The sequence below is a fragment of the Chaetodon auriga genome, chromosome 23 (assembly GCF_051107435.1).
Source record: "Chaetodon auriga isolate fChaAug3 chromosome 23, fChaAug3.hap1, whole genome shotgun sequence".
In the NCBI taxonomy this organism is placed as follows: Eukaryota; Metazoa; Chordata; class Actinopteri; order Chaetodontiformes; family Chaetodontidae; genus Chaetodon; species Chaetodon auriga.
In genome coordinates this window covers 18,917,532-18,938,939 of record NC_135096.1, presented here as the reverse complement: position 1 = coordinate 18,938,939, position 21,408 = coordinate 18,917,532, and the positions used below count along the sequence as shown (strand labels likewise).

Here is a 21,408-nt window from a genome sequence, read left to right as displayed (position 1 = left end):
AATTAAGATAATATTTCAGAAATTTGTTCCAGAAATCGAAGTAAAAACACAGTCATCACAGAATCATGACATCTTGGCAGGAAATCTAGAATAACAACACTAACGGTCGAGATTAAAGGTCGAGAAAAAGACAGAGTGGACGGGAATCTGTTCAACTTGTGCTGACAAGTTGGAGGAAGTTCAGGTTCAAAAGAGAAAGCTTGAAGGAGATGAGTAAGGCATCAAAGGTCTGACAGACACAACAATGACGGGTTCAGAGAGCTTTATTTCAGGATTTAGATGAAATCGGTCCAGTGTCCAGAGGACTTCTCCATGAAGCCAGGACGTTGGACAGAAGGTGGCAACATGCTGGCTTGTCCTCTGTCGTGCATCAGACGAAGAAGAAGAAGAAGAAGAAGAAGAAGAAGAGACGTGGATGTGGAGAACAGCAATACGCTTTACCTGCGTGTAGTCTGCCGCAAATTCATCAGAAGAACAAAGAAGAAATGTGCTAACATGCTAACTGCTTCCGTTCCGTGCCACGTTGTTCTCATCAGGTTCAGTCGCAGTGACCCAGCAGAGTCTGTATGTGTGGATAAACTTGTTGAAGTGGACTTTGTGTGAACTTCCGGGATGATTCACCGCAGACTCATCTCCTGTTAGCCAACAATGCTAGAGGAAGTTAGCCTAGCCTGCTAGCAGGAAGTAGACGGAGCCCGGCTTCACGGTGCGAGTCGGAGTAGCTTCGATAGAGACTGAAGTGTATTTTTCACGGAGCTCAAATGTCCAAATGTCCACATAGAGCTGTCTGAATAGACTCTGTGCTGTCCCTTTTATTTGAAAATGTTTTCCATCTGAACGATCTGCTGCTGTCCTACGAAGCTAATGAAGCTAACTTAGCTTGCTAGCTGGAAACAGACGGAGGCGAACGTCATGTAATTTAGCAGCACAGCGCACATCAGAGAGAGCAGACAGTTTTTAACGGAGTGTGTCTGGAGGAGAAGTTGCTGTGAATCAGTGGAAATGTCTCGAAAACTGCTGGACGCTGTTTTCCAGCCTGAAGTCCGGTTACACAGAGCAGGTTTGACTCTTTACTGCTTATTCTCATGGAAACCAGCAGGTGTGGGAGAAGAAAAGTCCTGCATTTAAACATTACTTAAGTGAAAGAAAAATGTACTTAAAATCAGAAAAGTAAAAGTACTCATTGTGTAGTAAAACGGTCTCTGTCGGTGTCGGATCGGTGAGCTAAACTACGTGTTAGTCCACATGAACTGAACATGCAGCAAGCGAGACTCCGTCAACACGACAGTGATTTCTTCCATTGAAGCCATTTTTTTTATTTGAAACTTTATTGAAAGTCAGTGTGATCAGTGATCAATAAAACTGATAAAGACGAAAAAATCAGCTGTGTTCTCTGCTCTCACTGCTTCTGTCTCTGTTCTCTGTGAAGCAGGGCACGTTGTGTCCAGCTGCTAGCAGCTAGCTTCGCCTGCCTGAGCGTCGTTAGCATCGAATGAAGCGGAGCGAACCGATGAAGGATGACAGCGTGAAGTCAGTGTGTTTCCAGCAGCTTCACAGGATGAAACGAGAGAAAAACAATAGAAATAAAGCTTTAAAATACTTTTGACTATAAAACCAATGTATTCAAGGGATGATCTCATTTAATTGATAATTGTTTTGGTTCCTTTCATTCCAGATGGAGAGAAACTGACATAATGCTTTGGAAAATTTTCAAAATTACTCAGATTTGTAGAAAACAAATGGAAGTGAGAACAAATACTGACAATGGAAGTGACTTTAACAACAAAGCTAATGCAGAACAATTCAGAAAATAAATATAGAATGCAAAATAAATACAAGAATATAAAACAAGTCAACAAAACAGAAATAAAACGAACAACATAAAACAAGATCACTAACCCCCACGACCTTCCCCATCCCACACACACAGTGTCTGACTGTGGCAGGGGGTGATCACAGACCTGAAATAGAAACAGTCTGCAGGTTCATAATTTTAATGGGAAGGGAAACAATTTAAGACATTAACAAGCTGCATGTGTGATAGAAAGTCATGATTGACAGCAGGACAGAAAAGCTGGAGTCTGCAGCAAAACGTCTTCTGGACATTGTGAAGCAGTGAAACACTTTTCTGTCTTCAGCTGAAGTTTATCTGAACTCAGGACTTGTGGGTTTACATGTTCACAGAACACCAATATGGAATCACAGCTGCTGTGATCGCAGTCGTTTTTTGGCATTTCTGCTCTGACAAAATCCAAAGTTTGTGGTTTGTTTTAATTTGAACTGATTTCCAGATTTTTTTTCTTCAAAATGTGCAACATGTCTTCACTCACTGAAGGAAGCAGAGTGTCAGTGGTTTCAGTGCTAACAGGAAATGACCGTTTTCTAAAAGGTGCGTTTGTGTTTGATGCTCCTCCACAGACGTCCGGCTGCTGTCGGCGAGTCAAGAAGAGGATCCCCCTGAGCGGCAGGAGTGGAGCCCCAGTCTGGACCAGGAGGACCCAGCAGAGCTGCCACACATTAAAGAGGAACAGGAGGAACTGTGGACCAGTCAGGAGGGAGAGCAGCTTCCAGGGCCGGAGGAGGCCGACATCACCAAGTCCACATTCCCTCCTGTCTCTGTGAAGAGCGAAGAAGAGGATGAAGAGAAACCTCAGTCCTCACAGCTTCATCAGAGACACGCTGAAGACACGGAGACAGAAGCTGATGGAGAGGACTGTGGAGGACCAGAACCAGCCAGGAGCTCAGATCCAGACAGACATTTAGAACCAGACACTGACGACGAGACGTCTCCGTCCTTTGACCCTGAGACCGATGACAGCTGTGACTGGGAGGAGACCAGAGAAGCTCAGTCAGGTTTAAACCCTCTGCAGAACAATGAAGCACCTGTAAGTGATGTGAAATGTAACACTGGACAAACATCAGTCAGCTCCTCTGAATGTGCTTCAGGCTTTGACCACAGTGGAGTCCAAACAGGAGAGAAACCGTTCAGCTGCTCAGTTTGTGGGAAAAAGTATTCTAGGAAGAACTCATTAGTTGATCACATGAGACTTCATTCAGAAGGAAAATGTTTCAGCTGCTCAGTTTGTGAAAAGACTTTTCAAAGGAGAGGAGAGGTGGTGATGCACATGAGAATCCACACAGGAGAGAAACCCTTCAGTTGTTCTGTCTGCGGTCGACGATTTGCACAAAGCTCTAATTTGATTTCACACTTAAGAGTTCATACAGGAGAAAAACCTTTCAGCTGCTCAGTTTGTAAAGCGAGTTTTGGTGACAGAGGCACTTTGTCCAATCACATGAGAATCCACACTGGAGAGAAACCATTTACTTGTTCTGTTTGCGGTAAAAGATTTGGAGATAGGGGCAATCTGAGACGACACTTGACTGTCCACACAGGGGAGAAACCATTTAGTTGTTCAGTTTGTGGTAAAACATTTGCAATTCATGGAACTCTGAGACGACATTTGATTGTCCACACAGGGGAGAAACCATTTAGTTGTTCAGTTTGTGGTAAAACATTTGCAATTCATGGAACTCTGAGACGACATTTGATTGTCCACACGGGGGAGAAACCATTTAGTTGCAGCGTTTGTGACAAAAGATTCACTCGGCTGACTTATATCAAAAATCACAAGTGTGTTGTTGAGAGCAGCAAAAATAAATGAAGCTGCAGAGACGCTTGTTGAGACGCTTTCTTCCAGCAGGACTGAAGCTCTGAGGACAAGACTTGGTTCAAAACTGTTCATCTTTTCAGCTCAGGAGAAGCCACACTATCATTTTCATTCTGGTTTTCTTTGTGTCATTTTTCAGTAACTGTGCTTTCTGGTGTGTCATGAGTTCATTGATTTAAAATTGTCTTCAAGTATCTTCTGTCAGTTCCACAGCACGATGATCAGCGTTTGTTGTTTTAAAATGTGATCCATCAATTAAATGACTTGACTTACTTCTAATAGCTCGATTGATCTCTGACTGATTGGACTCTTCTGGTGATCTGAAACAATCAGGTGACCATCAACCATCAGAGCTTATTTACAGTGTCATTTTCTTTCAGATAGCAGTTCATTTAAACTGAAAGTGGGTTTTGTAGGATCTTACAGATGAACGGAAGATTGGACATCAGAATCTTCAAAAGTCTCAAAGTGAAACTTCTGTGATGAAAAAAGAACCTCTGTCTCTTCTCCAATCTTGTGTTAACTTGGCCTGTAAAAACAACAACGAAGAAAAGCTTCCTGCGTTCTCAGGAGAGTTTCTCTTCAGCATGTAGCAAAAGAAAAAAGACAGCTGGCTCCATACTGACATAACAGAAAGAAAGAGCCGGAAAAACAGAAAGCTACAAGAGAAAAGAGTAATGAGGAAACACAGAACGGCGTCAGGAGAAACAGTGTGGTCACAGTTGTTACAGCCAATCAGGACTCTGCTCCCCTCCCTTGTTTCGACCAGAGAAAATAACAACTGTTTAAAACTTAAATCTTTCCATCTGGAGCTTACATCTAAAGGTCACTGATCAGTCTGCCGCCATTCAAACACTGAAATAAAAAGATGAAATTAAGTCAATGATGAAAGAACAAGACAATCTGATTTTCACATCATTCAGAACTTTGAGCAGAAAACATGTGACCAGAAGGCAACAAACAAACTGTTGAGGTTTGTTTTCAAGGTCGAGTCCAGCGTCATGTTTCAGGTAAAAAGCAGCTGAACATCGAGTCACAAAGGCCAACATTCCTCCATCCTTCAGGCTCCAAAAAAACAAGAATAAGAACATTAATGGAAATAATGAATCAAATTAGTACTTGTGGAAATTTAAAAAAATTGTAATTATTTTGCACATACATTGCTCATTTTTGATGAATTTATATGATGCTCTCTCATGACTTGTGTCCCTCTCTTTGTCTTTGATGGCGTCGTGGGTTTGTTTTGACAGCCTAAGTGGTGCAACGTTTTGAACTCAGGCTTGTCCTCAGAGCTTCAGTCCTGCTGGAAGAAACCATTTTGTGTAAATCTTTTACCGCAAACTGAACAACTGAAGGGTTTCTCTCCTGTGTGGATCCTCGTGCGCATCACGTGACAATATGTGAAACATGATATACAGGTAGCGTTAGCTGTAGTTAACAAAGGCAGGCTCAATGTTTCATCAAAGTTAATAATTCAGTTTGTGTCAACCACAAATGTGTATATTAGCCTGTGCTAACTAGCAAGCTACGAGAGCTACCGAGCAGTAAATAACGTTGGTGAACCGTTCATGACAAACGTGAACTGATGTCAACCAGTACAATCTGGAATACAGCTGCCAAACACTTATCTCATGGTTCTTCTTTACCTGAACACAGGCGTCTTCAACACGAAGCTGTCCTCAAACAGGAAGCGGGAGGGAGGGGCAATGAGTGGGACAATGGGGATACTTGTTAAATTGACGACATAATAAAACAGACAATCACCAAAAGTGTAGATACATAGACACACATACCTTTGACCTCACCTGACTTCACCTTTTGTATTTTGGGTCTTGTATCTGCTCTGTTAACATTAGCCATCTTAGTCAATGTGATGATACGTGACAAACAGGCTGCCATAGTCGCACCGTTGACGTCATCAGGTGTGTGTTACCCGCTAATAAAAAATGATACATGATACATGCCGAAGTGAGTCGACGTAGTCCTCATCTTTCCCATATCAGCGACAGTTCATGACATGGTGTCAGAAGTGGCCGACAGGACGCCTACACAGTGTGAATAATGGCAAAGTTTGGACCGCCAGAGCCTTTTGACTTCACCCGCCCGGCTGAATGGCTGATGTGGCGCCGCCGATTCGACCACTTCCGCGCGGCGTCAAAGCTGGATAAAGACAGTGGTGAAATGCAGGTGAACACGCTTCTCTACACTTTGGGAAAGGAGGTAGAGGCCATTTACGACTCTTTCATGTACGACCGAGCCGACGAAGAAGAGGAGGATGCCCACCGGCTTCCTCCTCGACTACGAAACGGTAATGGAAAAATTCAGCGACCACTTCGTGTTCAAACGGAATGTTATTCACAACAGGGTGTGCTTCCACATGAGAGTACAGAAGTCCGGTGAGTCTGTTGAAGCTTTCGTCAGAGGACTGTATGAGTTGGCACAGTGTTGTGAGTTCAAAGGGACAAAAGACGAACAGAGAGACAGGACTGTTATTGACATATCCAACAACAAAGTTTCTCAAAAGTTGCAGCTTGAGCAGGACCTCTCGCTCGAAAGAGCTATCCAAATAGCACGCCAGAGTGAACAAATTAAGCAGCAAAACGTGAGCGTGCGTGCAGATTGTGCAGTGGATGCAGTGAGACAAGGAAGGCAGCAGTTTCGCGCTAACAAGAGTGACAATGACAGACAACAGCGGCGGAAGCAGGAGCAAGGTGAGCAAAGAAACCCTATTGCATGTTCTCGCTGTGCTAGACCACACGGAAAAAAACAACCCTGCCCAGCTAAGAATAAGAGGTGCCGAAAGTGTACAAAAATCGGACATTTCGAAGCAGCCTGTCAAACAAAAATGCTGAAAGAAGTGGAAGTGGCTTCTGACAACACATCAGAGGGGGACAGGGACATGTTTTTCCATGGAGCTGTGACTGAAACTAAGCCAGTTGTAATCGAGCAGCCAGACACAGACGATGAGTGGCTTGTGGAGCTGCCTGTAAAAGACAGCATGGTCGAATTTAAAATGGACACAGGCACTGACATCACTGTAATGTCACAGACTGCATTTAACAGACTGCCACAGAGCCCAAGATTGGTCCCAGCAAGGAAAATACCATTAGTCACCAGTCCTGGAGGTAAAGTACAGTGTATTGGCAAATTCCTGGCCAAAACTCAGTTTAAAGGACAGAACTACCGCTACTGGGTCACTGTCATAAAGGGCCCGTATGCTCACAACCTATTGGGAGGGACTGTTGCCAAGAGGTTGGGGTTGGTCAAGTGCATTAATGGTGTCGACACAAACATGTTAGCCGACGTGTTTGGGGACATCGGCCTGCTAAAGTGTGACCCTATTAAAATTGAACTGAAGGCAGGTGCTGAGCCCTACATTCTGACAGCGCCACGACGCATCCCATTTCCCCTTCTGTCAAAAGTGGAGACAGAACTGAAGCGTATACTTGCCATGGGGATAATAGAGGAGGTCACGGAGCCCACCGATTGGTGTGCCCAGATGGTTCCGGTGGAAAAGAGGAACCGAGACAAAGTGAGGGTGTGCATCAATCTCAAACGCCTAAACAAAGCCGTGAAATGTGAGCATTACATCCTGCCAATTTTCAAAGATATTGCTCCAAAACTGGCCGGAGCAAAAGTGTTTTCCACCTTGGACGCTTCGTTTGGATTTTGGCAAATCCCTCTGGACACAACCAGCCAAAAGCTGACAACAGTCATAACCCCGATTGGCAGATTCTGCTTCCGAAGGCTGCCATTTGGAATTACGTCAGCTCCAGAAATCTTCCAAAGACAAATGTCAACACTGCTGAAGGGTCATGAGGGAGTTGTCGTGGTGATGGACAACATACTCGTGTTTGGGTCAAATAAAGAGGAGCACGACAAGCGTCTAAATGCCGTTCTCAGGACTGTGAAAGACAGCAGCTCGAAACTGAACAAAACAAAGTGCCATTTTGCTAAGTCAGAGATAAAATACTTCAGCCACATCATCAGTGCTGAGGACATGAAACCAGACCCTGCTAAAGTGAAAGCTATCACTGACTTGCAAAGTCTGACCAATGTGGAGGAGCTTCTTCAGGTCCTGGGTCTCATCAACTACATCGGGAGTTTCCTGTCCGACCTCTCTACGAAACTGCACCCAATCACTTGCCTGTTGAGGAGAGAAAGCAAGTGGATATGGAGTGACGTGCAAGAACAGGCATTTGCTGCCGTTAAAGCCATGCTGGTGTCAGCCCCGGCTCTTGCTTATTACGACGCAAACAGAAAGACTGTTATCAGCGCTGACGCAAGCAGCTTCGGCTTAGGAGCAGCGCTGTTGCAAGAACACAGAGACAGCTTAAAGCCAGCGGCATTCTGCTCCCGCACGCTGTCCGACACAGAGAAGAGACACTCAAATTGAAAAAGAGTGCTTGGCAGGTGTGTGGGCGTGCAAGCGGTTTGCACGCTATGTGCAGGGCATGGATGGCTTCCACCTGCAAACGGATCACAAACCACTGGTGCCACTCATAAACACATATGACTTGGACAAAGCACCTCCGAGGTGCCAGAGACTCCTGATGCGGCTCTTAAGGTTTCACGTGGTAGCTGAGCACGTTCCAGGGAAACAGCTGGTCGTTGCCAATGCTCTCTCCCGGAGCCCGCTGGCTGACGTGAGAGATGAGAGCACAGATAAGGAGGTACAAGCATATGTCGAGTCTATCGTAGCAAATGCACCTGTCTCACCACAAAAACTCTGTGAAATTCACACGGCCACACAGCACGACATAGACCTGCAGAGGATTGTGCGTTTCATCAGGTATGGGTGGCCGCCAAAATCAACGCTGCCACCATCGCTGCATGGATTTTACACTGCAAGAGCACACCTCTCAGAGACTGATGACTTGTGTGCTATACCAGGACCGGCTGGTCATCACTTCTGCACTAAGGGCAAATGTGCTGAAACTGTTGCACGAGGGCACCAAGGACTGACACCGTGCCGTGCACGTGCCAAGATGTCTGTGTGGTGGCCGCGCATCAGCGCAGAGATCACACAGACAGTATCCACATGTGAATTCTGCATCGAAAACAAACCTGCTCACAGACACGAGCCCCCCCTGACCACACCCCTGCCGGAGGGCCCCTGGCAGCGCATTGCTGCTGATTTATGTGAGTCAGGAAAGGAAGATTATCTCATCGTGAGAGACTACTATTCTCGGGACATCGAAGTCGCTCACCTGTCTACAACATCGAGCCGTCAAGTCATTAACCGGCTCAAGAGCATGTTTGTGAGGTGGGGCATTCCCTTGGAACTCGTGAGTGATAACGGCACTCAGTTCACTTCTGCAGAGTTTCAAGACTTCAGCCGGGAGTATGGGTTTGTGCACACAACATCTAGCCCCCATTACCCCCAGGCTAACGGCGCTGCGGAGCGTGCCATACAGACTGCAAAACACATCTTAAAGCAACCTGACCCACATCTTGCTCTGATGTGCTACAGAGCGACCCCTAGTGCTGCGACAGGGGTGAGCCCAGCTTCAGTTATGGCTGGGAGAGAAATCCGAACAACACTTCCTATGCTGGAGAACAAGCTGCGATCTGTTCCTGTGGACTGACAGCAAGTCCAGCAGAAGGACATCCAGACCAAGTCTGCTTACCAGTTCTTCCATGACCATCGTCATTCTGCACTGTCTCTCCCTGCTCTAAATCCTGGGCAGGATGTCAAAGTAAAACTGGATGGAGAGAAGGGGTGGAAGACATCCACTAGAGTTATCGGGAGGTGCAGAGAGCCTCGATCTTACATGGTGGAGACAGACAACAGAGCCGTACTGCGACGCAACCAGAGACATCTGCAGCCTGTTCCACAGTCTGCTGACCCACCAGACCAGCAGCTGTTGCCACCTGAATCTCCTGTGCAGCAGCCCAAAAGCCCTATATTTGTGGTCCGCACTGGTCTCAGGAACCAGATTGCTGATCAGAGACAGTCAGACTCAGCTGTGGGGTGTACACCACAGAGCTCATCTCCATGCAGTGCTGTGCAGGTGACTTCCAGAGGTCGTGAGGTCAGAGTTCCTCTCAGATATAGAGACACTTCAGAGACTCAGAGCTGCTCAACTTCACACTAAGTTCAGTTCATTAGTTGTGTGAGAGAAAATTTGAGTACAGGATAATTTCTTGTTTAATCTGACAGTCTACAGGAATTACATGGTTAAATTTGAGGTTACATTTTACATATTATTTGTAGTTAGAAGTAGTTTGAAGTAATGAGGTTACTCTTTAGTTAAAAGAAAGTGAAATCCTAACTTTTAAGGTCACATCCCTGTTGGTTAATACAGTAACCATCGAATGACTTTTATGATTGTTCTGCAAACCCTGATAGGAACAGCAACTGTTGAGGGCAGAATAATCCCTATGTTGCTGCGGACTGAGGGCAGTCTACCCCAACATCCCAGAGCTAAAGCTGTCTTGTTCTCAACATTCATGTTTATGTGTGAGATATGCATCTTGGTTAAAGTATGTGGGGTTAACCACTTTAAGGGGGAGATGTGATGAAACACGACAAACAGGTCGCCGTAGTTGCGCCATTGACGTCATCAGGTGTGTGTTACCCGCTAATAAAAAAATGGCAAGATACATGCCGAAGTGAGTCAACGTAGTCCTCATCTTTCCCATATCAGCGACAGTTCATGACAGTCAACATTTTTTTTCGGAGCTCCAACTCCACAAGCCGCGAAAACGCTAAAGCTAGCGTTAGCCCGGTATCACTGTTAGCGACCTTTTCAACACCTTACAACAATGAAAAACCACGCACCAAAACACGCTGGAAACATGTCATGACATCTAACAAACCAGTTGTTTTCTATGACAAGTATCTTCTGAAACAACACAAATTAGCTGAGCGGAAAGACACGTGTGTATCACTCACCTGCCTCTGTCAGGTGCACAAGTGGGATTTGAGATTGACAGATTGGTTCCTGGTAAAAAGACGCATGAGGTGTGGTCTGTCACGATCTCCTCCAAACCAAGACCAGCTGAAATCTTACTGACCAACGCAGTTACTGACAGAACAAACCAACAGCTGTCACAGACCATGAAAGCACCACCTGCACATCCACATCCTTTTCCATTATTCTGTGGTTCAAGAGTCCAGTTTTTCAACCTGTTTGACCATCATTGTTTTTTCTCTTTTTTACATCAAATAAGGAAAAACAGCAAGAGAGAAAAAACTCCATGAAAATGAAAATTTGGATCTGGAATTCCCCAGAAAAAGGTTGTTTTGAACGTCATGTCACCCTTTTGGACTGCAGATGTTTTGGATCATTTACGGCGTCTCAAATCATGTATCCTGTCCATTTCAGCAGACCGTACCATGAACGTTAACATTCAGCACTGTGACACCAGAGAAGACAGGTAGTTTGAAAGAGGAGTGAAAGAAGGCATCCATGTCAAACCGGACAGACCATCACTGGCAGAGGAGGTGGTTCACAACACCACAGATCAGCCATTTACGATGAAATCCAGCAATCCTTTCCCAGGCTGATGTGACCATGATGACTCCCAAGGTGTGAACGATCCTGCAAGACTCCCCACCATGAGACAAACCGTCTTCTAGAACCTCAGACAAGTCCAGTTGGCTTTGGAAAGCACTGAGCACCTCCAGTACTAACCTGAGAAGCATGACCAGCACACACACTGAATGTTAATTCAGGTTTTATTGGAACAAGATCCAGAATTGAAATCAACACACAGCTGAAGGTTCAAGTCAACAGTGTTTCCACACTTTAATGATCACAGCTTCCATCTTTAAAGGACTGGAAGTGGAAGAAGTTCACAAAGTCAATGAGGAATCTTTTCAATCATTTTCAACAAAGTTCATTGATGAATTTATTCCAATAACCTGAAACACTGATGTAACTGAGATCCTGCACAGACTCAACTGATCTGATCAGCAGTGTTTCTCTAACAGGAGGAGACTCTCCCTCCTATAGAGGACACAGAGACACTGAGGAACCAGACCTAGACCCAGACCAGATACCAAAGCCAGGATAAAGAGGTTCAGTGAATGTGGTTTTGGAGGTGTGGAGGTGGATCAGTGAGTCAGAGGAGACTCTGTAGAAGGACAGAGTGCCAGCAGGACAGTCCACATACACTCCTACTCTGTGAGAGACAGAGGAGGAGGAGATGGATTTTCCACTGCTATTGTGCCAGATAGAGTAACGACCATCAGAGCAGTAAAGTCTCCAGGACTGATCATTCCCGCCAAACACACACTCTGTACTGTCTCCTTTCCTTCTGATTCTTCTGTAACTCACTGATATATAAACTCCTCCTGTCCACTCAACCTCCCAGTAACAGCGACCAGTCACACCAGTTCCACACAGCAACTGAGGCCACCAGTCAAACCTGTCTGGATGATCAGGATATGACTGATCCTCCTCCACCAGTGTCATCGTCCTGTTGTTGTCAGACAGTTTGATCCTTCTGTTCACTGTGTTTGTGTCCAGTTTGAGTTCACAGGAATCTGATGGAGAGAAGAAGAAGAAAACAGCTGCAGTTATTGATCCATCATCTGTTGATTGATGGACAGTTTGATGATTACATCAGAGATGTAAATGAGTGATGTCACAGTTTGAAGATGGCTGAATGTGCTCTGCTTTGTTTTCATCAGTCAAATCAAAGACACACTTACACTTCCTCAGACCTGGTCTCAACCATCGGACTCCAGCAGGCTCCACCCTGAAAGGAGGAGGAAGGTCAGAGCAGCACCTCCTCTTTCAGCATGCAAACATGGACGTTACATCACTCTCACACACACAAACACAACATGTTGATCCGGCCTGCTTCTCCCTGCTGCCCCTAAACCTCTTCAGCTCGGGGTTCAACCAGTGTTTATGCTGTGATCAAAGGACAAAGGTTTCCTACATGTGTGATTGTTCACATCTCACTCACGTCCACCATCAACCAAAAAGACAGACAACATGTTTCCAGCTCTTCCTCCTCTTTCACACTGACTGACTGTGGCTGCAGCAGCCTCTTCATACCTGAGAGTGTCCAGTCTGCAGTGAGGATCCTCCAGTGCAGCAGACAGCAGCTTCACTCCTGAGTCTCCTGGATGATTGTAGCTCAGGTCCAGCTCTCTCAGATGGGAGGGGTTGGAGGTCAGAGCTGAGGCCAGAGAAGCACAGCCTTCCTCTGTGATCAGACAGCCTGACAGCCTGCAAACACAGAACAACACACATGGAAGATCATCTGAGGGTCCTGCTGTGTCCGTCAAATCAAGAAGAAACTGTCTTTAAATGAATAAATCAATAAACTGAATGGCTGAATCAACATGTTAGCAGTGACCATGTCATTGTGATCTAACTGTCAAAGTCTGCAGTCATGCTAGCAGCTCTGTGAGGCTGCACTTAGACACAGCAGTGCTTTGACACAAATGCTAACATCAGCATGTTAACATGCTCACCAGGACAATGTCTGCATGTTCATGTTCAGCTAGTTCGCAGTAAAGACAAAGTACAACTGAGGCTGATGGGAATGTCTTTAGTTCTGCAGGTATTTGATCATAAAACAAAGTACTGAACACTTTAAAATGTTGACCTGATGATGGCGCTAGATGAAACATCAGAGGATCAAAGTGATTAGAATTCATCCTGAGGGGAACATGAACGTCTGAACATGTGGAGGACTGACTGACTGACTGACTGACTGACAGACTAACTGACCCACATGACCATCTATAAAGACATGCTGCTAGCATGGCTGCAAACATTAACGTGTTTCTGAAGAGTGAAGCTTTTGTCACAAAGGGATGATGAAGACATGACCTTTGAGCAGAGTGCTGTGTGCACTGACAAAAGGAAAATGTGGCATCACAGTGGTAAATCAAAGTAACCACCAGACAGAGGAAACGAGTCTGCTCTTTAGGCTGAAACCAACAATTGATGAACCCCTGTGAAGACTTGGCTCTATGTTAGATAAAAATATCAAACAAATCTTTAAAATCATCTGTTGATTTTGACAAATCATGTTATCAAACACAACCTGACACAGGTTAGCTGTTTATCCTCCAATGAAAATCAGATTTTAAATAATCATCAGTTGAACAGATTCTTGAATCCTGACCTGAGAGTTTCCAGTGCACAGTGTGGACTCTCCAGTCCAGCCGACAGCAGCTTCACTCCTGAATCCTACAGGTTGTTGTCACTCAGGTCCAGCTCTCTCAGACTGGAGGACTGGGATCTGAGGACTGAGGACAGAACTTCACAGCTTCTCTCTGAGAGGTTACAGTCACTCAGTCTGAAGAGACAACAGGAAGGAAGCAAACAGTAAGTTAGATATCAGAGTATTTATTGATGAAGAAACTTCACTATCTCTGTACTTACAGAGCTTTGTTGGAGGCTTTGACCACTGGCAGCAGCCTCAGAAGAGCCTCCTCTGAAGCAGAGAATTTCTTCAGGTCAAACACGTCCAGATCTTTTTCTGATGACATTAAGATGAAGACCAGAGCTGACCAATGAGCAGGAGACAGTTCATCTGTGGAGAGTCTTCCTGAACTCAAGGACTGTTGGATCTGATCCACCAGAGAACGATCATTCAGTTCATTCAGACAGTGGAACAAATTGATGCTTCGCTCTACAGAAGGTGTCTCCTCGATCTTCTTCTTGATGTACTCGACTGTTACCTGACTGGTTTCTGAGCCACTTCCTGTTGTTGTCAGCAGGTCTCGTAGGAGAGTCTGATTGGTCTGCAGGGAAAGACCCAAGAGGAATCGGAGGAACAAGTCCAGGTGTCCATTTGGACTCTGTAAGGCCTTGTCCACTGCACTCTGGTAGAAGTGTGTCTCTGCAGACTCATAGTTGGTTGTTTGTTCTTCTGACAGCAGATTGACTCCAGACTTGATGAAGGTCAGATGGACATGAAGAGCAGCCAGAAACTCCTGAACACTCAGATGGACGAAGCAGAAGACCTTGTCCTGGTACAGTCCTCTCTCCTCTTTGAAGATCTGTGTGAACACTCCTGAGTACACTGAGGCTGCTCTGATATCGATGCCACACTCTGTCAGGTCTGATTCGTAGAAGATCAGGTTTCCTTTCTGCAGCTGCTCAAAAGCCAGTTTTCCCAGAGACTCAATCATCTTCCTGCTCTCTGGAGTCCACTGAGGATCTGACTCAGCTCCTCCATCATACTTCATGTTCTTCAGTTTGGACTGAACCACCAGGAAGTGGATGTACATCTGAGTCAGGGTCTTGGGCAGCTCTCCTTCCTCTCTGGTCTTCATCACATCCTCCAGAACTGTAGCAGTGATCCAGCAGAAGACCGGGATGTGGCACATGATGTGGAGGCTTCGTGATGTCTTGATGTGGGAGATGATTCTGCTGGCCTGCTTCTTGTCTCTGAACCTCTTCCTGAAGTACTCCTCCTTCTGTTCATCAGTGAACCCTCTGATCTCTGTCACCATGTCAACACACTCAGGAGGGATCTGATTGGCTGCTGCAGGTCGTGTGGTTATCCAGAGGCAAGCAGAGGGAAGCAGGTTCCTCCTGATGAGGTTTGTCAGCAGCACATCCACTGAGGTGGACTTTGTAGCATCAGTCAGGATCTCATTGTTGTGGAAGTCCAGAGGAAGTCGACACTCATCCAGACCGTCAAGGATGAACAAAACCCTGAACTCTTCAAACCTGCAGATTCCTGCTTCTTTGGTTTCAGGAAAGAAGTGATGAACAAGTTCCACCAAGCTGAACTTTTTCTCTCTCAGCACATTCAGCTCTCTGAAAGTGAACGGAAACATGAACTGTATGTCCTGGTGGGCTTTGTCTTCAGCCCAGTCCAGAGTGAACTTCTGTGTTAAGACCGTCTTCCCGATGCCAGCCACTCCCTTTGTCATCACTGTTCTGATTGGTTCATCTCGTCCAGGTGGTTTAAAGATGTCTTCTTGTCTGATTGTGGTTTCTGGTCCGTGTGGTTTCCTGGATGCTGTTTCAATCTGTCTGACCTCATGTTCTTCATTGACCTTTCCAGTCCCTCCCTCTGTGATGAAGAGCTCTGTGTAGATCTGATTCAGGAGGGTCCGCTTTCCTGCTTTAGCGATCCCCTCAAACACACACTGGAACTTCTCCTTCAGGTTAGATTTAAGTTTAAGCTGGCCAACACCACCAGGACTTCCTGAATGAAGACACAACAAATAAATCAATAAGTGATTGATAAAGTTCAGATTACAATTTAATGTCTGGACGTCTGAACATATTTTGGTCCATCTGTTGAGACTCAGTGAATGTTCCACTGATCCAGCAGTTAAACCTTTAGAGAAATCCTCTTACTGCTCTGCAGACGCTCAGCCAGCTCCTCCTCCTTCATTCTCCTCAGGAAGTGCTGCGTGATCTTCAGAAATGCCTCTCTGCTGCTCCTCCTCCTCTGCTCCTCATCCTCACCGTCCAACACCTCCTCATCCTCCCTCTGACTCTCTGAGCATTCTGGGTCATCTGGACTCAGAACGGTCTTGATCTTCTTCAGCTCGTTCCTCACAAAAGAGACAATGTTCTCCTCCAGCAGCTGGAACAGAAGATGATATGAATGACACAAAGTGAAATGATGGAAGCAAACATCAGATCCATGTTGGACAGACTGACGGTCCACTGGTCGAAAAAGCCCAGCGTGGAGATTATTGTGAACAGAACAGATGTGAAAGCAGCTGTTGTACATGTACAGACCATAAATATGGAGTCCAGGTGAGTCTGATGCTGCTGGGCAGACTGAGCACTGGGAACCTCTGAGCTCTCCTGGTGGACTCTGTGGAGGAATCATGAAGAATTAGCTCACATCATGTCCGTCCACACAGAGACAAACACCAGCTGAAGGTCCTTTGAGCTGAAGTGTTGATTCCAACATTGAATCAGATGGTTTCCACTGACATTAAAGTGTTGCTCGTCCTGCTGATCCCACCGTGAATCAACAGTCCAGTCTGCATTTCTGTGCAGTTTTCACTTTACTGTGCTGGTTGACCAGCTCGTCTGGTTGAGTCCCTCCAGTTCTCATTGACCCCTGTAATACTGTGGACAGCATCACACAGCTCACACAAGCTACCTGGATGCTACCTGTCCAGCACAAATTGGCAGTGAGTCACAGTAAAGTGAGTGAAACATGAGAAAAGCGAAGAGAGAAGCAGAGAATACTGGATCAAAGCAGAGCTGAGGGTGATTTCACATCCAGCTGTGTTTCAAATGAAAGCTGGAACGTTCTTCTCTGGACGACATGAAGGAAACAGGTGCAGCTGTTGCTCATAGAAGTTGTTCTGGCTCTTTCTTTTGTTCTTGGACAACATGTATTTGTTCTTGTCCACTTGTTGGACACACAACACATACTTGATCTTTGTCTCCTCTCTGAGCTCCTGCAGCCTTTAGTTACCCATAACACCCTTCTCTGCATCAGACGTCTTCTCAGAGGCTCGACTCCAGCCTGATGTGAGGCGCCATGATGTCAGTGTCGTTCTTTGTGAATCCGTCAGCAGCATCAATCACAAACAGACTGTGTGTTTCCTCAGACTCTCTGTGTTGCTTCATTCTGTGTTTCACAGCAGCTGATCTCAGTCCAGCTGTTATCACTGACATGTTTGTGTTTGTGTTGTCACATGACTGAAAACCACAACATGTTGATTTGGTGGAGGAACTCAGTGGAATCAGGGTTAGCCTTCGTTAGCATCTGTTAGCCTCAATCAAGTCACTGTTTCATACTCATGCAGTCATCAGTCAGAAGGTGTGTGTGGAGGAAATGTTCAACTGGAATCAAGCGCTGAAGACTGGTTATACTGGGCAGCTTCCACATGTGAGGATATGAACGAATGAGAAGAAGAACGATGCTGAAAATAAACAACCAGGTTTAAAAAACTTCTCTGATAAATAACAGTTCAAACAAGAATCTGCAAGATTTTAATGTTATTAACAGTTTACCTCTTTGCAGCAGACGGTCGATCTCCTTTAAAATCAATGAGGAGATCATTTGACTGTTCACTCCTGAAGGACACACAGCTGGGTCCAGGTCCAGGTTCAGGTCCAGGTCCAGGTCCATCAGAGGCTGGTCTCCCATTGATCCTGTCAGCCACAGAGGAAGACCACCAGGGATGGAAATGGACTTTTTCTTCTTCAGACTCAGAAGCTGCTGGAGAAACTAGCAGCTATCAACAAGAAGAGGATCAACACACCAAAGTTCAATCAAACATGAAGCTGAATGATTTCAGTCTGTGGATCATCGCTTCATTTGTCCATCAAATCTTGGACCAAAGCAGGACTCAACAGACTGATTTCTGAGCAGATTTTACTGTGATTGACAGACAACAAACTGAACTGTGGAGTCCATCAGCACCGACTCTGTTGGTCTGTTTTCTAACGTTTGCATCACGAGACTCAGCACAAACATCCTGAGTGTTATTTAGAGACGATGGTCGCTGAAGCATTTTAGTCCAACATTCAAAGAGGAAGTTTGATGGTAAAGAGACTTTGGAAGGTCCCCACTGGATTTGTGCTGAAGTCTCATATTATCCTCAGCTTTCAGTGTCCACATGTGGACATGTCAGTGCTGTTTGGGGACAGACTGGACAAATGTCCTTTAACACTAATCTAGCTCTAACCTTCATCATCATTTGAGGACAAGATGAGCATTAGAAGGACAACTGGTCAGACTGGATTTAATGAGGACAAACATCAGCAGTGGACAACATGAGGAGGACATGTGGACATTTCAGGTCAAATTGTCCAACACGAGTTTAATACTGAGACCAACTTACTGTCTGTCAGAGACATGTTGCTGTTTAAAGTCAACAAAGCCATCCATTGACCGGTCACTCCTGAAGGACACACAGCTGGGTTCAGGTCCAGGTCCAGGTCCAGGTCCAGGTCCAGGTCCAGCAGAGTCTGGTGGGTCCTGCTGCTCTGGCCTTCAACACAACACACACAGAGCTTTGAGTGTGAATAATGATGGTGGACAGATTCGAGTCCTGGACAGTCAGAGATCCCGGTCTCACCTCTGAGCTTCGGTCTGGCCGTCATCGTCCCCACACAGACTGGTTTTAGAGGGACGGACTCCCTCCTCTCTGTCCTCACACCGATTCATGCTGCTGAACTCACGTCAGCTCACACACACTTTGATCTGGAAACACAAATCATTCATGTGCACATCAGCTGAAATCATCCTTTCATGGTTTCTCCTGTCCAAATATCAGCTGCTCCTCCTCTGATTGGCTGTTATCTCGTCTTTCATATCAGTGTCAGCTGAGTGCAGTCAGACAGCAGCGTGAGGCCGAGCTGCTGTACTTCTATCAGTCCACTAGATGGCGCCGTGAAGCTGCAGTGAAGTGAACACACACTTGATGGCTGGACGACATTGACATCCACTGACACACACTGACTGAATCTGACAGGAAGCTTCAGTTTGTGGAATATTCAGTAAATTCAACATGACCGAAAGTTTCTTTACGCCTGAACGATCCTCGATCATCGATAAGTGAAGGAGAAAGTCAAATATTTACACAGGAGAAATATAAAATACCAGAAATATTCAAGTAAAGTACAAGTACTTCCTGACTGTACCTGACAACAGTACTTGAGTTTGGAGAAACGATGGACGGAGCTGCAGATCAATGCTGTTTGTGCTGAAGCTAAGCTAACGACAGCTTGAGTAAAAAACACCTGAAACGAGTTACTTTTCCTTCAGCTGGAGCTTCAGAGGAGAAAACAAACTGCAACACACCGAAGGCAGGAAGTGAAAGTAAAGTTCAGACAGGAAGTCGCAGAGAGACAGAGACAGAGACAGAGACAGAGACATGAGTCCAACTGATGGCAGAAAACTCTGAGCCTCCAACAAAATGAGAGAAAATGATGCAGGAAATGAAGACGTGAGACAAACTGTCGGACGGACTGTCCTCACTGTTGTCACAGACACAGAAACAGTCTCATGTCCTTCACAAAGCGCTTTGATCTCCTTTATCTCATCCATTTCTCTTTAATCCTCTGACAAAAAGCACCTTTTTTGACTGAAAACCTTCATTTCAAATGTGCATCAATGACAGGAAACAGGAAGCAGAAAGTCTGAACGGCTCCAGCTTTTTATTCTGCCTTTTATTCACATTTCTAGTATTTCTGAGGGAGAAGTACTCACATCAACATTGTACTGAAGTACAAGTACAGAAGGAGCGTACTTAAAGAATGAAGTAAAAGTACTCATGCTACAGAATGGATCATCTCACAGTACTTTTATACTGCAGTTTCATCTGTAATTTTACTTCATCATTTATTAATATTTGTATGTCTTATTCTATACCATCACTTCCTTGTAACTGCTCTTATGACATGTGCTACAGACCTCTTGGCCAGGTCACCCTTGTGACAGAGATCCTGATCTCAATGGGGTTTTATCTGGTTAAATAAAAGTTAAATAAATAAAAATTATCTGATCATATTTTGTAGTAATAATGTGAATCTCCAAAGTAACTGAAGCTTTAGAAGAAATGCAGTGGAGAGCAGAATAATGTAGCAGGAAGTAGAAATACTCAAGTAAAGTACAAGTATCTTAAAATTTTTAACTCCCCTCCGCTCCACTTCACAGACTACATTCACCTCCCCTCATGTCACTCTACAGGAGCCACCCCCAAGTCCCCCCCAGCCTCTCCATAACAGCCAACCAGGTGAGGAAGGAGCTCGGGAGGATGAAGGTGAGGAAAGCTACAGGCCCCGATGGCATCAGCTCCAGACTGCGCAGATCAGCTCTGCAGGGTCCTCCTGCACATCTTCAACATGAGCCTCAGTCTGGAGAGAGTTCCTGCCTTTTGGAAAACTTCCTGTGTGGTTCCTGTCCCAAAGACTGCGCATCCCAAGGAGCCCAACCACTTCAGGACAGTAGCCTTAACCCCCCACCTGATGAAGACCTTGGAGAGGATTACACTGAACCACCTCTGTCACCTGGTGGGCAGCGAGCTGGACCACCCTCCAGTGAGCATACCGTCCAAGCATCATCGGCCTACTCCTTCTTTCCCATCTGGAAGCATGGTGAGAGTCATGTTCTTTGACTTCTCCAGTGCTATCAACACGATCCAACCATCACTGCTCAGGGGGAAGCTGCAAGGAGCCGGCGTAGACTGCCACCTTGCTGCATGGACCATTGACTACCTCACCAACACACCACAGTACGTGAGGCTTCGCGACTGCGTGAACAATTTGGTAGTTTGCAGCACGGAGCTCCACAGGAGACAATGCTCTCCCCTTTCCTCTTCCCCCTCTACGCATCGGACTTCTGACACATCCAGAAGTTCTCCAATGATACAGCCATCATTGGAGGTGTATCACAGGGGAACGAACTGGAATACAGGGAGGTTGTAACCAACTTCGTCGACGGGTGTGGACTGAACCACCTGCACATAAACGCCAGCAAGACGAAGGAGATGGTAATTGATTTTCGAAGGAAGGTGCCACAGACTACACCAGTGAACATCCAGGGTTTGGACATTGAGATCGTGGGGGATTACAAAGACCTGGGTGTTCACCTCAACAACAAACTGGACTGGACAAATAACACATACGTCCTTTACAGGAGGAGCCAAAGTCGTGTGCACCTGCTCAGAAGACTGAGGTCCTTTGGAGTTTGTAGGACATTGTTAAAAACATTTTATGACTCTGTGGTGGCATCTGCAGTTTTCTGTGCAGTGGTCTACTGGGGCTGTGGAAGCTCTGAGAGGGATAGGAGAAGACTAAACAAACTGGTCAGGAGAGCCGGCTCTGTCCTG

The 21,408-nt window shown here is 45.7% G+C and overlaps 2 protein-coding genes across 2 annotated transcripts in view; one reads left to right on the top strand and one right to left on the bottom strand.

The window, feature by feature from the left end:
* Positions 1–426: 426 nt before the first annotated feature.
* The window catches only part of LOC143315833 (uncharacterized), a 196,733-nt gene continuing 175,751 nt past the window's right edge, over positions 427–21,408 (top strand). Inside the window, exons 1-2 of the mRNA XM_076723339.1 lie at positions 427–1,060; positions 2,419–2,853. Of these exons, the coding sequence (XP_076579454.1) occupies positions 1,003–1,060; positions 2,419–2,853 (493 nt within the window). The 5' untranslated portion in view covers positions 427–1,002. The remainder of the gene's footprint in view (positions 1,061–2,418; positions 2,854–21,408) is intronic.
* Positions 11,414–19,338, bottom strand: LOC143316297 (protein NLRC3-like). Its single transcript, XM_076724181.1, has 11 exons — positions 19,220–19,338; positions 18,655–18,779; positions 18,418–18,567; positions 17,585–17,725; positions 16,349–16,427; positions 15,959–16,190; positions 14,221–15,803; positions 13,764–13,828; positions 12,683–12,856; positions 12,331–12,377; positions 11,414–12,162 (listed from the first exon to the last, which is right to left on the bottom strand). The coding sequence occupies exons 2-11, from the start codon at positions 18,741–18,743 to the stop codon at positions 11,624–11,626; spliced, it is 3,099 nt and encodes a 1,032-aa protein (XP_076580296.1). The 5' UTR covers positions 18,744–18,779; positions 19,220–19,338; the 3' UTR covers positions 11,414–11,623.

Excerpts from the sequence above, each read along its gene's own strand:
- LOC143316297 (XM_076724181.1), bottom strand. The coding sequence starts at position 18,743 with ATGAATCGGTGTGAGGACAGAGAGGAGGGAGTCCGTCCCTCTAAAACC. Across the intron at positions 18,568-18,654 it reads GGCCAGACCGAAGCTCAGAG|GCCAGAGCAGCAGGACCCAC; the intron begins GTGAGACCGGGA and ends GTTGTGTTGAAG. Across the intron at positions 12,163-12,330 it reads GAGACCAGGTCTGAGGAAGT|ATTCCTGTGAACTCAAACTG; the intron begins GTAAGTGTGTCT and ends TCTCTCCATCAG.